The sequence below is a fragment of the Argopecten irradians genome, chromosome 12, assembly GCF_041381155.1.
Source record: "Argopecten irradians isolate NY chromosome 12, Ai_NY, whole genome shotgun sequence".
In the NCBI taxonomy this organism is placed as follows: Eukaryota; Metazoa; Mollusca; class Bivalvia; order Pectinida; family Pectinidae; genus Argopecten; species Argopecten irradians.
The window spans coordinates 9,346,931-9,365,702 of NC_091145.1; the positions used below are offsets into that span (position 1 = coordinate 9,346,931).

The 18,772-nt window shown below is 34.0% G+C and overlaps 1 protein-coding gene across 1 annotated transcript in view; it reads right to left on the bottom strand.

The window, feature by feature from the left end:
• Positions 1-157: 157 nt before the first annotated feature.
• LOC138336706 (DCC-interacting protein 13-alpha-like) overlaps positions 158-18,772 on the bottom strand; it is a 63,874-nt gene continuing 45,259 nt past the window's right edge. Inside the window, exons 17-22 of the mRNA XM_069286258.1 lie at positions 18,175-18,305; positions 17,780-17,888; positions 15,624-15,710; positions 14,400-14,493; positions 13,651-13,701; positions 158-7,660 (exon numbers count right to left, since the gene is read on the bottom strand). Of these exons, the coding sequence (XP_069142359.1) occupies positions 7,400-7,660; positions 13,651-13,701; positions 14,400-14,493; positions 15,624-15,710; positions 17,780-17,888; positions 18,175-18,305 (733 nt within the window). The 3' untranslated portion in view covers positions 158-7,399. The remainder of the gene's footprint in view (positions 7,661-13,650; positions 13,702-14,399; positions 14,494-15,623; positions 15,711-17,779; positions 17,889-18,174; positions 18,306-18,772) is intronic.

The window sequence follows — 18,772 nt, forward strand, 5'->3', positions numbered from 1 at the left end:
TTTGACAATAACAACCATGCAAGTTCTATCCATTTTAACGTGTTCTCAAATTTTTCAAAGTTGTTTCAATATGTTACATGCAAGTTTCTACTAAAGATATCCATTCATGATCATGTGCTGTAGAATCTCACTAGCAAAACACAAGACAGAGGACATGACTGGGATGGTAATTTTTATTTCATGATCGTGTGCTGAAACACAAAAAACACTAATAAATGATAAGCCTCATGTATCCCTGGACACTCGCTTAAACTACACCTGTCAAACTGTACATCTCTCACACTCACTCATTGGTCTGGATATCTGGACATAGTTCTTCTGAAGGTGACTGGCTTATATACTTAACATTAAAACAACGGATCTTTGTTCTTTATTCTAAACCTGGAGTGTTTAATTGATGAAAACTAGTTTAGAAAGAAAAGTATTAAAACATGCTAAAGGGTATTAGACATTTTCAGACAAGCAATCCTAACCAGAAATAAACCAAATGGAAAATTGGCAAGAAGTACATGTACATGTATGTTAATTCAGCATATTTCCAAACCCTGCATTTTCTCACCTTCCATATGTGCCATTTGTCCAACTTTACTCCCATGGATCATATTGAGAATGGAAGCATGCAGCAGATGGAGAGAGGAAGGACAGACACGAATAGCTCTATATGTGCCAAATTTATGTTTGTATATTATAGAGTTATCTGTCCTTGTCAAGTAGGTATTGGTTGTGACCTTATGTATGCAAGCGTAATGTCATACTTTTCGAAGAAAATGATGTGAATTTCGCTCACAAAATTATGAAGTCACCATGGATACGTACCCACAAGGGACGTAACTCTATATATACAAAGATGTAATAAGACCTAAAACATTAAGGTTTTTTTTCTAAATTGTTTTAGCTCAGTCATCATTTGAAGAACTAGATTCTGCGTCACCAGTAAATCTTTAGATAAGCAATATAAATAGCACTCTCACACAAACCACACAGCCTGGGGTACACTTATATAATGTATGCTCTTTTCCCCCTATCACCTTACTTATAATCGATGAACTATTGAGAAATTTGACTAATATTTCGCACCAAAATGAAAAATAAATATATACATATCACAGTTCTAAATCGTTATAGGGTCTTTTTGTCCTTTCAAAGTTTTAAACCTTACACAGCAACTAGATCTTGTAACAATAGTTATAAGGTCACCAAATATAATATTTTCTTTCATACCTACGGGTGTAATACTAGCTGGTCTAGGGCAATACACTCATCTCGTCTGAGGCTGTATTGTATGGCTACCCATGCAATAGAGTCTTGTGACGTCACGGCGTCAATAAAATTTCTATTTCCTCGTAAAATTTTAATATTTTTTTTTCCAAACTAGACTGCTTTTACTATAAAAGATGCAAAGAACTGAATTTTTGTTGAAAATATCAAGTAATTTTTCATGTATGGAAAATTGACTCTCAGTTGTGGATTTCTTTGAATTTATTTCAAAATGGCAGGATATTGTAGTTGTTAAATTGCAATAAAACGTTGAGGTATGAAAGAAAAATACTCTTTCATAAGTGGATATGAAGGATAGTGACATTCTACCCTCGGGATCACAAAATGTTGCAAAACCCTCGGCAAGCCTCGGGTTTTACTACACTTTGAGACCCTTGGATAGAATATCCCTATCCTTCATATCCACATATGAAAGAGTCTTATATAATTGTACCTATTAATAGAAAATAATACAGGTACAGGTTATTTGTATATTCATTGACAGAGATCCGCAGTTGAATGCACTGGGTTACGGTATGCATGTAGCGTGCATTGTGCAATCTGAATCAACTGCGGGTTTCCAACAAAGACTGCTAGTTGATGCTAATTAAAACATGATCAGGACTAACCACTATCATAAGTACTACTTGTAGTAGATATAAATATATTTAAATACTCAATTTTCCTCATTCAACACTTAGAATGAACATTAACTTTTCAGTGGAATACCTAATTATGTATGTGTTTACCTCATCATTACAGTAACGTACTACAAAGTCTATCTTCTACACACACCAAAAATAACACAAAAATTACCACAACAGCAACACAAAACATAAAATGAAATCGGTGAAGTTCGTGATTGGCAAACATTAATCTTTAATCAAGATAAAGCTATACTCTCTTTACTATATATGACTGTAAAGGATGTGTCCCCATTGCTCATGATATTCTGGTCTAACAGAGTTATTTCCCTTCATTTTACTTAGTTAGTATCAGAGTGACATCCCTTAGTTTTTATCTGTTCAATCGGAACTCCTCGGATGTAAAACATATGTATGAAAGTTACATCCAAGGTATTCCGAATATTATCTGTTGGTACTGACAGAGTGAAACAAGGGAAGTAACTCTAATACTGATGGAATGAAATGAAGGGAAGTAACTCTAACAAACTTACTATAGCTCCAGACAAACTTGTTTTTTCTACTGTCTATATAACTATCTACTGTACCACTAAACTAGAGTCTTCAAGAACTGTGAACGTGATTTGCAACACAAAGTAATGTCTATTGATAAATATAATCAGAAAACTAGACAACAAATCTCCGCTCATTCACAACATCTAACAAAATCAATTCCTTCGGACTCAGGAAAACTCAACAGATACTGTCATAATTCTAGTCTTGTGCCCCAAGAGATACCTTCAAATTACTAATATTACCCAGAGTTGTTGCTCCTGATAGGAACACAAGCTTTGTATATAGAGATTGTCACAGAACAAGAAATTTTGTACTTTACTTGTAATTACCAATTTCCATTGCAATCAGTGTATGAGGACATAAATGAAACATCCCATAATAGAGATACATATTTACAGATGTAGTGTTCAGTTCTCTGTCACATCACCAAACTAGCATTCAAAATTGAAATAAAAAAACAATGATTTGTAAATTAAGCTTCTAACAACAATGAAACATGAAATGTAAATGCAAACACACCTACCTAAGTAGGTGTAAAGCATCTTTTAAAAGTAACAAGAAACGCAAAAAACGAGTTTCATGTACAGTCAAACCCTGTAAACTAAAACTAAAGGGAATCTGGTAAGACTGAGTTATCCATGTATTTGAGTTAAGTGAACATGAATACATATGTATATAGTTTGGGACCAACACAATACTTTAAATTAATACTTTCCTAACTTAGCTAACCAAAGGTACAGTGAGAAGTCTTGCCAGATATACAAGTTTATGTTGACACAGTTTGACTGTACATCTGATAATATTCTGATCTATAAGATATACTTTCCTTCGTTTTACTCTGTCAGTCCGCATTCTGATCTACCAGAGTTAACTCCCTTTGCTTTATACTCTGTCAATACAGTAGGAACACCTTGCCCACTTCTGCTAACATCTAGTTTCGGATGAAAACAATGAAAAGTTCCGATTGTCTGGCGCAGTACTGATGGAGTGAAGCAAAGGGAAATAACACTGACTGATGGAGAGACACAAAAGGGAAGTAACGCTGACTGATGGAGAGAGACGTAGGGAAGTAACTTGGACTGATGGTGTGAGAAGAAGGGAAGTAGCTCTGACTGTTGGAAAGAGATAAAGGAAAATAATTCTGGCTGATGGAGTAAGACAAAGGGGAAGTAACTCTGACATACAAAGTAAATCAAAGGGAAGTAAATCTGATAGATCAGAATGATTTAATAAGGAAGTTGAAATGAATCTAGAAAAGACTGAAGCATACCTGATCTGCGATTTCGAGAATGAGATAATGAGCATGGTATATGTTCACACACTGAATAAAGCCACCTTTTCCACACACACTATACATATGGCAAATAGATTTATCATAATAGTTTATATCACAAAAAGGATGATTAAACAGAAAGCAAAGGTACAAGCTTATACCAGCCATAACATATAGAAAGCTAAGATTGATTGTTTGTGTTACTAATTTTTTTTCTTTTCTTTTTTTTTTTTTTGACTGAAAAATAAAGTTATTTGATATTTTAAACTTGATGGAAATGAAAAAAAAAGGGTTTCTTATTGACTTTTTTTATGTTTTTGTTTTCATTTATAAAACCTAACCAATATGAACATCAATCTCAACAGTATATGTGTTAAGCAGGAACTTTATACAACACAAAAATTTAAAGCAATAATCAATATTTCATCCTGTGAGAATTAAATCTCAAGAGTTTTGCCCTTAAAGCCATCAAGAGATCATTATTATTTGTCTTTTATGAGTTTCTTTACATCTTGATTTGTGCAAACAATTACCATTGATACAAACAAAATTTCATTGAGCAGTTTATCTTCTTATAAATAGTATACAGGCTAAAATAGGAGACAAGGAAACTTCTGATTTCGACCTCAGACTTGAAAAAAATAGTCATAGATGACAGTCTTATCAAAATCAATATTCCGACTAAAAATACTAAACCTTTCTGTTAAACCATCTCTGTAATCCATGATACAAACATATGCCATAATTATTTAAAATTTAATGTCTACCTCTCTTTTTAAAATTAATTTCTACTAATTTCAATACTCACGAATAAAATGAGACAACCTGTATAGCTAATTGATGTCAAAAATTGACAAACATTTCTACCAATGAATTACGTAATATATAGCTATTATACATAATTGCAAAATTTTTCCCACCACAAAATTTACAAATTATAAAACTGATTTCTGAGAAGGCCGAGTGTGTAATGGTGATATGTGTCTTTTATCGCTGTTTTACGTAATACAGGCAAATCAATAGTATCAAATCAGGGGCAGACAACTCCAATAACACTTGCATAGATCCTATGTAAAATGATATATTCTCCTTGGGATATAATTATGATGATCTTGTGAATACTTTCTATGTAATGTTTTACCAAACATATGAACTCATTCACCTGAAGACACATTTGAACTTTTCTAACTCAAAAACAGGACCAGTTCATTAAGAATTTTTCACTTTTTATATTAACTTTTTAAGTTTGAATCTTTAGCATTATACCAAAATACACCTCAATATATAGAAAATAGTTTTGAGCAATTAGAAATCATAAGGAAAGTAGTTGAATACGGCTCATTTGTAATGTACATTCAAACAAGGCAAATTGTGTGAATCTACCTAGGATAGTTCTAGTTTTACTTTCTATAAATTTTTATTATTTCCAGAGTTAATGTTGAAGGTTTATCCGTTCATTAAAATAACATCAAATTAAAATGAAATCTGCATGTTATGTATTATGGGAGTCCATATTTTTCTATCAACTATTAAAAAACGATCCACTTTTAAGGGTCTTTTAACAATGATAACATAAACAGTTTTGAGTATACTATAGGAGATAGAATCTTAATCATTCACCCCTGAAATTCCTAAATGGACTATTCCAGCCTTTGAAATAGAAGAATCTAAATACATCTTCAGGGGTGAATGGGTTAAAAAGTACATCAAACAGATTAATAAATGTATCTTCAAAGAAATACTTGATGTACATGTGTAGTTGTGGTAGTAGCAAGAGTATACAGGGTGACCATTATAAGTATTATATTGCAGATCTGAGTCTTCTGTAGACATTGCTAGAATTATATATCAGTCTAGCATTGTAAATACATTATACTGTATTATGTGAAGTATTCGTTGTGTAAAAATTGTTTTAACTGTACTTGTACCACAAATGTTCCTTCTCTGCATGAGTTACCTCCCTTGCAGGTAGATCTCCATTTTAAGGTCATTGTTTTGTGAGCGAAACTCACATTGTTTTCTCTGATGTCACGACCATTACCTACTCGCAAGGGCAGATAACTTTGTAATAAGCAAATACAGTTCAGTTGCAACAAATTTCATTTCAATAACCAATATTGTTTTCTCCACTGCCTAGAACAGTTAATTTGTTTAATACAGCTAGCTATAGTTTTAAAGCTCCAGATAAAAGCGTGCACACAATCACACCATGTTAGATATATATAGAATACAATTTCAACCATCAATCACAATATCTAGAATGCGTTGGTTGTAGCTGTCAAAACATATCACAGGAACTGATTCTGACAAATATTTGTAACTTTTCTCCAGCTTAGTTCAGAGTAGTGGTAGTTCAATCATTTTAAACAGAGAAAAAGAATTTTTAGAAGTTTAAGATTTAATTTGTATTAAAGATACACTATCCAACAACAAACAAAAAAGGGCAACTGTTCCTGAAGGCAATTACATCAACCAATGTCAAGGTCAAAAATATTCAAGGCCAAGGTCATAAATGCTAAGTGTTTTGTAATGCCAAAAGTACAACATAAACCCTTGTCACACAGCCTTCCTATTGGGAACAGCATCACAACATGTTGTGAAGTCATAGAAAATAACCAGTTAAACAAATCAATTTATACTCTCATAACATTTAATATAAAATTCATGAATATATACTAAGTCCAATGTCAAGGTCATACACACATTTTCATAAATAATATCCCCTAGTTACATAACAATTAAAGCCAACCATGTTTTGAAAAAAAAGCATACATGTAGGTATATAGATATAAGATGTATGATGGAATACCAATATCTTGATAGGTCAAAGTCATTTAATTAATCAAGGTCATTCAATTTATCAAGGTCAGAGTCAAGATTATCAGATAAGTCATTTTCTTATCAATCTGTCCAATACAAGCTGTCAATCTACTTCAACGAGAAACATCATGTAAGAGACAAACATACCAAAATTGTGAACGTTTAGAAGAAAAAATAACCCCACAGCATAAAAACAACTCCATCACCATCAAAATGGTCCTCATAGATATAAACCCAGCCTCCCGCAGCTCATACAACAATCAACTTGATCTGAGCACTGTCAATAAGCATCACAACTAGCACTGAAACAACCTAGCACACTTTAGCACTGAAACAACCTAGCACACTTTAAAGCACTGAAACAACCTAGCACACTTTAGCACTGAAACAACCTAGCACACTTTAAAGTATGGATGTAAGTAAATCCAAGGAGGAGATCTTATAGCACTATCAACAAACAAAAGGGCTAACTGTATTGCTTCAATGAACTGGAAGAAAATAAAGATTAAATAAATAAAAGGAATGTCTAGTTATATCCTAAGTAGAGTAGGTATATCAGTGTAATAAACCTAGCAGGGATAGTACCCACCAAGTCAGCAGGGGTGGGGAATATCAGCCTATAAACCTAGCAGGGAACGTATTCCACATGTCTAAAGGTGGTTTGGGGTGGGTGGGGGGTGGGGGAGGGATCTACGATCAGCAAACATGGACTAATTAAATTAGCACAAAACTCAAATAACTTGAGGTCAACACAATAAAATATGGCATAAAATATCTAATTAAATTAGCACAACAAAGTTCATCACATGTTTAACAACCAATACTGATAGTTTTCATTCTTTCTGTATTCCTACGCCTCCGACTCGCTGTCGATGTCCTCGTTCGGGTCTGAACTCACACTCAGCTTGGCCGTACTGTCTGTCTGCTGCTCTGTGTACGGGTCTACATCATCTGTTGCGGTAAGAACTAGATATTTTCCGTCAGAAGACAGAGGGAGGTTACTTAAGCCCTGCTCACCCTCGGGGGCGTCCTCGATTTGTCCTATGTTGGCTAGAAGTAACGCATGCTCCTTTTGCTTAGCTTGTTGTTGTTTTGTCTGTTTTTTCCTTTCCTGAAATATAGAAATTATTTTTTTTAAACAACTTTCATAAAGGTATCAAGAGGTTAAGAGATTTATAAAGCACCTGCGAAAAATACGCAAATCAATATTTTTCTTTTGTGATTGACATAGTCTAATCTCATTATGCCAAGGTGATTGAAGAAAACCTTCCAAATATCCAGGGTATATTGTATATTCTAAGTATATTAATAAACCAATATAATATCTGAGTTGTCTGAGATAGAAACGTCAACAGGAATCTGAATTGGTGATAACAAATATTGAATACAGTAGTACAGTATAACTTGTCTAAACCGGATGTGAACCGGACCAGTCTATTTGTTCGGTTTATACAAGTGTCCGGTTTATAGAGGATAGAACCTGATCACAAAATGTTCACATGGAAATCATAAACAGAATTTTTTTATTACAGCACAAACATCTATTCTCACATATGTACATGGTAGAACACAGAATTCCATCCTACGTTTTATTGGTTTCTGAGCCATTTCTCTCGGTGTGCTACATTCAAATGAACTATCAGAAGTTATGTGTATGTTTTATTGTTAGAATTGACCGTGAAAAGTATTCACAAATACAATGGACATGTAACAAAACCGTCGAATGAAAAGTGAAAAGTTGTCACTATCTAGCCCTTAGTATACCGGTACATGATCAGTCCCATGTTGTGAAAACATTGCTGCCGGTTTGCCCAAGTTAATTTTACAAAGAAAGGTATAGTAACATTACCTAGACAGTCCCGGTTTTCAGCGTAGACAGGTTCCGGATTATGCAGGTTTTGGGTACTATAGTTTATTAAGAAATTTGCCGGGACCAAACAAATTAATCGGTATAGACAAGTTTCCGGTTTATACAGGGTTCGGTTTAGACAAGTTATACTGTATACTGAAAAATCCTTGAGGTTGTAGCTAATTTTCATCTAAACCATTTTTTTTTCTTTACAGCAATATAGCAATGTAATCATGTATAAATATGTCAATAAATTTTCTAATCTTTGCTGCAATGAATATACAAATTTCATCTCAAAATGTTTTATTTATATTAAGATTAAATTAGCATTGGGCTGCAGGCTAAGCAGACAAAACCCTCTCCCTATATAATATATATTTCATAAGTATGGACGAATTATCATTATGGATATTCAGTAACAGGCACAAAGTCTTATAGCCTCATTGACAAGTCGTTTAAGGAAACATGCCGATTTTGGGCAAACAAGACACATGCAGTTACTTTGGTTTGGATATAAACTGAACCTCAAACTTTTAACTACCAGCATAACTATCCTGTATTTGCATATTAAAGAGTTACCTCCCTTACAAGTAGTCAAACACATGACATCACAAATAATATCTACCCACAAGGGCAGATAACTCTGTAAAATGCAAATACAGAATTACACATTGTAAACATACATAGGCTCCTTAAAAATTAATGAGTTTAAAAAATAACCCATATATTTCACTAGAAAAGTAAAATGAAAATCACAAATACTAAAACAGAAGGTAGCTATATCATTCTCCCTTACAACTTAAGATGGACCGTTCATGCTCTTTATTAATCACAACTATTTCTTTAGAATATAAATAAACTATTGGTAAAAGACAAGGAAAAAGTAAATAGAAGTAACAGCAAAATATAGAATCAATCTTCATTTGAAGGGGATTTAGAACTCATGCAATTCTATATCCTTCCATGATATAAGATAAGAACAATGTTACTTTTAAAGTAGAGATAACTGTGTAACAAAACTAATTATAATAAATGAAATAATGAGTTTCTAGGAAATATGATCACTGGTATCACACTCTTACAAATAAGTAAAATATTTACCAATGAACATAAATGCAAGGTTATAGGAAAATTAATTACTAACTCCAGTAAACCACTAGTGTTTAACATTATATGAAAAGGGTTATTAAATTTCAATCTTTTTTTATTACATATTGGCTTGTTTAACCATGTCATAAATATTGTAAGACACATGTAATAGCACTATTTTGATGTCACTGGTAATAATGACATTATATTCAAAATATATTGTCACAGTTATAATTGTCTCTGTATACATAAACGACACATTCTAGTTTGATTTCATCTTCTTTATTTTTTCTCTTTTAATTTTTTTGTCTGTGTTTCTATAAATACATAGTTAATATGTGATAAATAGAATCTTACACTTGTGGCTATGAAATATGAAATTTATTGCACTTGTAGAATAATTTGTCATGCCACTTGCCTAAAGGCTCATGACATACAAAATTATTGAACTTGTTGAATAATTTCACATTACATATATAGCCACTCATGACTTATCAAATCAAATCCTTTTTAGTTCTCTTCATTTCCACAATTTCACCCTTCTACAATTGCAGCTTTGTGGGTTTTAACATAAAAATCAGTAACTATAGATATACCCGTGCCCAAGTACATTGAATATATATATATTACCCTTATTAAATGAGATGAACCTCCAGACTATCATGTATATTTGGCTATTCTGACCACCATTGTGAGTAAGGCAGCATACAGGTGTTACTAAGAGTATGGGAGTAACATAAACTTGTAGCATATTATATAACATCAAGGCAACATCAACACATTTTGAAATACAGAGTTATTGACCTTTGAAATTTATTATCTCCCCTTAAATGTTAAATAACCCTAAACATCACTTTGGCAAACACCTTGAAATATCAAAAAAAAAAAAAAAAAAAAAAAAATTGAAATTGAAATTTTGACATTAATTATTGATATCTGAATTCTGCATCATGGCTAAAATGACCTAAATGTAATTATAGTAAACTGCATATTATCATTTTTCTGGTACATAACAAATTTCTGGACATAACAAATTTCTGGACAATACATTTTTTTTAAATAACTCTGCATCACAAGACGATGGAAAAGAATACAAGTATTAAGAAAGAGGAGATGAAGAAACACAACAGCAGAAACATGAAGTAATATAATGGCAGCGACGTGGATTATATGGTAACGTGGAATATGTATAGTAACATAGTAACTGCAGTAACATTGGACGATGCAGTAATAGTAGGAAAGAATCATGTTACCCGCATGTTTAGCAGCCTGGAAGGAATTGATGAAGACAAATGATCAACAAAAGTGGAAAGGTTTATAGAACGATTACTGCACCATATTTTGGAACATTCTAATATTTTATGATTGACCAAATTTTGACAATTTTCTCATTGGTGAATAATTGGATATTGAAGGAAGAAACTGAAGTGAGCATTTTAATGTAAATGATATGGTACAATTTTTTTCTACTGTAAAATCAGGAAATCACTGGATATTATTTTACAGAACATTTTAAAGTTTGCTCCATCTACAGCCTCAAGCAGTTACATATAATAGGACTGTTTTATTTGGGGCAAATAAGTAAGTTAACACACAAAAGAATAGAAATACAGTCACATACAGAATCCAATTTAATAATCCCAACTAACGCTATTGGAAGAGTTAAAATAGAAAGTCACATGATAGGTGTCTATGTTTCAAAGGAGCTTATTTCATGAGGGGACTTAACTCTGAGGAAATTATGAGGAAATTACTTCGTCAGCATTAGCCCATATATTTACCGTTTTGGGTGCAGTTCATGAAATATATGTGACACAAACTTCATGTAGTGCCTCTAAACTCACAAATAACTTTTCTCTAATATTTTCTGCTAGCTTTTGCTTGTGTTGGTGAAGGTGGTGGGAGTCAGATAGACCAACATTTATTATCAATAAAATCACCATTTTACCCAGTGAATGGAGATCACACATGCAAAATTTTCAAACACTATGTTTAACAATTTAAAGAAGAAAGATTCAATCCTACATACATTGTTGAATTGGTCAGAATTTACATCTGATGATAATTGTTAATACTTGGTAATGGCCCGATTCCACTGTTTACCGTGGTATATAAAACTTATTTTTTCATCATTAACTTACCTGGTAGATTAGTTTTTTGCTTCATAAAACATTGAGGAATGAGATACTAGCAGTAAAGTGGATTCACTTAAAACAGTATCATCATTGTGTGCTTTCTCATTTCACATATGAGGAAATCTAGAGTTAGCAAAGGATGTTGGGGTTTAAACTGCAGTTAGCTAAATAGATACAGAATAAGGATTGTCTAGTGCTTTGTGAAAAGACAATTTGAGAAAGATCTGAAGAAAACTAGCATGAATGATTTGGATCTAATGAACATGAGGGATCTAAAAATGTCTTTACTGTAAAATGTATTGTGCAAATATACATTGTAAGTTTGTAATCCTAAACCCAAGAGAATATTTCAAAAGCATCATAAAAAGGAATAAAAACAGCAATAAAATAAGAGATACATCAAACATGGTTATAGCAAATCTCTGAGAACCAAGAGGGTGTATATATAGGAACCTTGACTTGGAATGAAAAACACCATGTTGTAACCATGAATTCATTATAAATGTGTTTGTTATAACCATGAATTCATTATAAACTTGTTAATTATAACCACAAATTTCTGTACAGAGGATTCCACTAATTTGAATAACGCATTTTCAAGAAGAAAATATTCGAATAACTGGAGCATTCGAATAGGTGGAGATGGCGTTTAGCACCTCCATTTGACACCCCCCCCCCCCCCTACATGTGAACAGGCAATATCATTTCCTTCTTTTGATCAAAACGTAAATTATTATACACTTAAAACAAACAACAAGTAATTATTTTTGAAGTTATAAACCGATTTTAATTGTTTAGTTACAAAATGATGTTCCAATGTTAGTTTCTTGTTTGCGTTAGATGACACGTGAATCTGTTTGAGAAAAAGGCTGACGATCAATACCAAATGCAATAACTAGGCCTAACATTATTGTGTTCGAAAATATTCACATATCAATTCTGAACCTAAATAAAGAACAAACTTACGTACATTTGCCCTGGCAAAATGATCATACGATCTTGATTAAACTTCAAAGGACCGATCAACTTGCAGTGTTGTTTTGACACATGTGTATGAATTCGAAAATGGCGGCTGGTGATGAAAACATGCGTTAGCTTGGCCTAAATATATATTGAGAATTCTTCCGGTATTGTTGATCGATGCGGCGAACTATCTTGATAATATTTCATAAAATAATGCATATTCAAGCAGCTATGAAACAATATAACAAGTATTTTTTGTATCCATATTACATACGGAACTTGCGGTAGTCATTGCAAACCGACTTTGCATGCTTCAATATCTTGTTCAACGAGATGTTTGATAGGCATATGTGTGGCGTAGTCAGTCTGGTTGAACAAGATTACCCATGAATGGCGGTTGTTGTAAAGAAGCATGGTTTCTTCAACCGATCGCGAAGTAAGGTACATTACGTTAATAAATAAACATATTTGAAAGTGCAAATGCTTTAATTAGATGTTTGAGTCAGTGATGATACTAAAGTAACAATCTACCGCTGCTGATGTAAATCGTATCAGCGTCCAATACCTTTGCAGATTCATGCATAAAATAACAAGCCATACCATAACGTTAATCTGTCACCGTACTGATTTCTAGTAAACACAAAGTATCTTGAAACATATATCTGCAAATTTCTCTGAAAATGTATTGCAGAATTTGAAAATATTCGATTTTATTTTTAGAATTTCCCAGACGTTTTATTTGAATAACCGGAGGTCATGTAAAAAGTGTATTCAAATACAAGGAGCTGAAAAACAAAGACAAAGAAGGAAAAAACCGGGACTGCGGAATTTTATACAAATAACCGAAATATTCGATTACCCGTTATTCGATTAAGTGGATTCCTCTGTATTAGGATTAAATCCCATCTAATTTGTTACTTAGCAGGTCTATATCTATTTTGTGTGTACCGGTAGATAGCTTTCATTGTAATTATAAAGAAGATAATAGCTTTACAAAAATCACACAAGAACACCGCAACATTCACTCCAGTTAATTAATGAGATAAGAAAGGACGGAAAACTCACCATAATGGCTTGGAAGGCAAGTTTTGTGGCTGTCCCGATGGCCTGGCATATTCTAAAACAAAAACGTCACATGATATAATGATAACGATAGAAAATACAAAAAGACAAGTAAAAGAATATCATAACAACATCAAGTTAAATAAGTTCTTAGGCAAGAGTTAGCAAATACCGTATTCGACCCAATAAGCGCCCAGGGCGTTTGAAAAATTGAAAAGGTGCTAATAAGACATAATTATTGCAAATCTAGACAGTTTTTGTGTAGTTTTGGTCTTTATTTATGCTGGGCAATTGAAATCGAGGCCACAAAAAGCGGGAGGGACGTTTATAGGGACATGGGCGCTAATTGGGTCGAATACGGTACCATAAAAGTATAACAAGCTGTTGGATCTGTTGTAAGATATGATATTGATCACACACAATTTTTTATTATTACTTCGATTGATTATATGATGCATCCTATAGACAGCGAAGGATATCATTTAGCCAAAACATGTACATTTATCTTTCCTAAGTTCCTGGGAACATACAGTCAGGAGCTGCCATTCAGGCACCAACAGATTACACAAAAAATTTGCTGCACTCCCATTAGGTACATATTTACTAATGATTCACCAGGTAAATACAAAAGTGAACAACCCTTATCAAAGTGAACCTGAACTAACCAATTCTAAATCCACCTTTCCATGATCGCATTCTAGGATCATTAGAAACATCATTCCCCGACCCTTTTTATTAACTATAGTTCTTACCTCTTCTGCAGAGACGTTACACTCAAACACATGACAGGCAAACGTTGAGATTGCAGCTCCGGGGGCTTTTGTTCTTGTTATAAAACCAAACAGTCTGAAATCAAATAATAAATCCTCGTACAGGAAATGGAAATTCTTCTTGACTACTGAATGGGTGAATACCAAAGTTAAGATGATGCTGATAACGGCAGAGCCTAACTTGACTTGCCCTCTACTACTTCTAGAATATAACTTCCAACCACTCAATTTGCAGCTCTTCTGCTTCTGGGCCCAGTTTAATGAACATTTCTTAACTTTATGGAATTCCTTAACATAAATATCCCCATAGAAAAGCACAACAAAAGTTAAAGATGCTTAAGTTTGATCCACCGCTGACAAATGGTATGTTTTCACTTTTAAAAACAGGAGCAGACGATTAAGTATCTTTCTTCGGTTACAAAAGTTACTTAATTTACACCATTACCGCCATTGAAAAGTTTGAGCTTCTAATTTTACTTCAAGTTGAAAATATAAAAAATAATTAATTGCATCCCGAAAAAAATCTGTGGTACTATATCATATATGGAATGAAGTACTGATTGCTCATGTACCAAAGGCAAAATAAATTATTTTGTATTATTTTTTGTGTTAATTAGACATATATATACACGATTAAACACCAATTATTGTTCAAATGATGAATATCATTTATGCTCTGTCGGCGGTGGAGCATCTTTAAGGAAAAAATCTTAAGTTTAATGAGCCTTCCTTAAAATCTGTAATACTTTCCTAAATTATGGGATTCCTTAAATCTAAGGAATGTTCATGGAACTGAGCTCAGGAAGCTCCTCAATCTACGAGCTTGAAGACCTCTATTCTTGAAATATTGCAAATGGAGTTGGCATATGGATTTTTTTTTTCAGAATTCCTGTTTTCTTTTTTTTTTGTTTACTTATTTGTTGATATATTTTTTTCATTAATGTTGCTGAATTATATACCTCACTTATGTATATCATAGTGGGACAGTATGCATCACTATATATGTCCCCTGTTTCATAGCGAGGGCATAAAATCAATCCATTTCTGATTACTTTGACTTCAAATTATCAAAGCTCTGTAATTTCTCTTACAATATAGTGTTCATTGATAATGTGATTTAGAATATAAAATATATTTCTGACGAATTCTATTGGGATATGGAAACTTCCGACATCATCTAAGGCCATGTAATACAGTTACCCTTACCTGTTGTTCTCGTGATGAGCTGACCAGAAGGATATATCACCCAAGTTAAACTGTGTCCTAATGTTATTTGTCCCTGGGTCTACCAATCTGTATCAAATAAATGGCAAAATAATGGCATATCATTTTATGATGTTTTAATACAAATTTATAGAAAAAAGAGACATGGTAATTCAAGACAAGAGGCCCAGAGGGCCTGTATCGCTCACCTGGTTTGTAATGCCAAGTAATGTTCTGAATATAAGTTCATTGTTTCTTTTCTGAAGGAATTTGGATATTTACTTCTAATTCCCCTATTGGGCCCCACTCTTTCTGCTCCAGGGGGTCAAAGCCAAAATTTATACGAATTCTGTTAACCCCAAGGATATTTTTGGCCAAATTTGGTTACAATCCATGCAGAACTCTAGAACAAGTAGCAATTTTTAGGATTTACCTCTATTTCCCTTATTGGGCCCCGCCTTTCCTGCCCACGGGGGTTCTGAGCCAAAATTTATATGAATTCTGTTAACTCCAATGATGTTTTTGGCCAAATTTGATTACAATCAATGCAGAACTCTAGAACAAGTAGCAATTTTTAGGATTTACCTCTATTTCCCTTATTGGGCCCCGCCCTTCCTGCCCCCAGGGGGTCTGAGCCAAAATTTATACAAGTTCTGTTCCCCTTCCCACAAGGATGTTAAACAGAAATATTTTCTGGCCAAATTTGGTTACAATCCATGCAGAACTCTAGGACAAGTAGCGATTTATAGGATTTACCTCTATCACCCCCTGCCCCTCCTGCCCCCGGGGGGTCTGAGCCAAAATTTATACAAGTTCTGTTCCCCTTTCCCCAAGGATGTTTCTGGCCAAATTTGGTTACAATCCATGCAGAACTCTAGGACAAGTAGCAATTTATAGGATTTACCTCTATTACCCCTATTGGGCTCCGCCCCTCCTGCCCCCGGGGGGTCAGAGCCAAAATTTATACATGTTCTGTTCCCCTTCCCCAAGAATGTTTCTGGCCAAATTTGGTTACAATCCATGCAGAACTCTAGGACAAGTAGCGATTTATATTTTTACCTCTATTACCCCTATTGGGCCCCGCCCCTCCTGCCCCCCGAGGGGGTCAGAGCCAAAATTTATACAATTTCTCTTCCTCTTCACCCAAGGATGTTTCTGGCCAAATTTGGTTACAATCCACGCAGAACTCTAGGACAAGTAGCGATTTATATGTTTTACCTCTATTACCCTTTTGGGCCCCGCCCCTCCTGCCCCCGGGGGATCAGAGCCAAAATTTTATACAAGTTCTGTTCCCCTTCCCCCAAGGATGTTTCTGGCCAAATTTGGTTACAATCCATGCAGAACTCTAGGAGAAGTAGCGATTTATATGTTTTACCTCTATTACCCCTATTGGGCCCCGCCCCTCCTGCCCCGGGGGGTTCAGAGCCAAAATTTATACAAGTTCCCTTTCCCTTCCCCCAAGGATGTTTCTGACCAAATTTGGTTAAAATCCAGAACTCTATGACTAGTAGCGATTTAAAGGAAATGTTGACGGACGGACGGAAGGACGGACGACGGACGTCAGACGCCGCCATGACATAAGCTCACCGGCCCTTCAGGCCAGGTGAGCTAAAAATACTAGAACCATTATTAAATCAATGACATATTAAATGCAAATACATAATCTATTGTCAATTTTGAAGCAAGAAAATTCTAACCATATTATATGATAGAGACTGTGATGAATTTTGAGTTTTAATGTTAGGTGTAAAATATAGGACCATTATAAATGAAACCCCTGTTTTAAGGGATAAGAATCTGAGGTACAACTGATTTTGGGAGCACTAATTAAAGTGTCAGAAAAAAAGAAAACCAGAGTATATGAACAAGTCCTGGTAATCAGGTAAATAAACCCTTAAAACTTCAGCTACAACTGGGGCCAGGGTGGCTGAATGGTTAATCCCTCCATCTCTGAGTCGTGAGTTTGAATTTTATGTAAGGTAGTTCCCAGGTAACTGATTTCAATCAGTAGTTTTTCGTAATCTGTCATATGTGGTGCAGTTTATCCTGGTTTTTCTCCGGGTACTCTGGCTTTTCTCCACCATCTAAACCTGCCACATCCTTAAATGACCCTGGCTGTTAAAAGGGCATTAAAAATCAAACTACCATCCCAAACTTGCCTCATACATTCACTGGATACTACCAGCCTGGACTCGGTCATCCTGAAGACGTTGTGTATGGCCCGAGCAGCCATGATCTGTCGCATTGTCTCGTGTACCAAGGGCTCACCTAAGAACAATAACAGTTCAGCATTATATTCTGACAATACTTTGAAACTGACCTAGAAAGACTGTCTGTAAAATGATAGTATTACATGAAATTTTCCCTAAATTCCCTAAATGATTCGAAAATAATTTTTAGAGGTAAAAGTTAATGGAACTAAAGTCATAATTTTGCTCTGCTTGTATACATATTAAAATAATGAAATTAGTCCTTGTTGAGGACTTTGACTTTCACATTGACCCAAAAGATAAGAAGTATGAATGTAAACATACTATCTAAATTATACACAAACCTCTATCGCTTTTGACTTCCATTGAGCCCAGGAATCGTACAACAAAACTTTCCACAAATGATGCATTCTCTATGGCAGCGTCCAGCGTGTCCAGTACATCTGTGGCTGACTGGTCAAATGGGTTGATCCTTCTGTAACCACATATACAAATACATACCTTAGCTATTTAAAATCATAGTCATAAACAACAGCTTCGGACATCACAAAAGCATTCTGACTCGGTTTATTTAAATGTCTGCTATTTACAAAGCAAACATTCCAAATAAGCTGAAATTTCAAATATTCTAATTCTAACATCCCTATGACTGGTTCCATCATGAATTTCATATATGTTCTAGATAACTTTAACTGTAAATCATATCATTTTAGAATGTTCAATTATTCAAATCTTTATGAGTAATCCAATTTGACAACAGAAAGTCCTCTTTCTCAAAGAAAAAATTATACCAAAATAATTTGATATAAATCAACTTCTCAGGTTCCCAAGAAAACAAATACATATATTTATAATTTAAAAGAATTTAACAGTTTAACTCAGAAGGTATGAGTAAGCTTACTCTCTAACTGAAACATTTGTAGATTCAGCGAATAAATCATA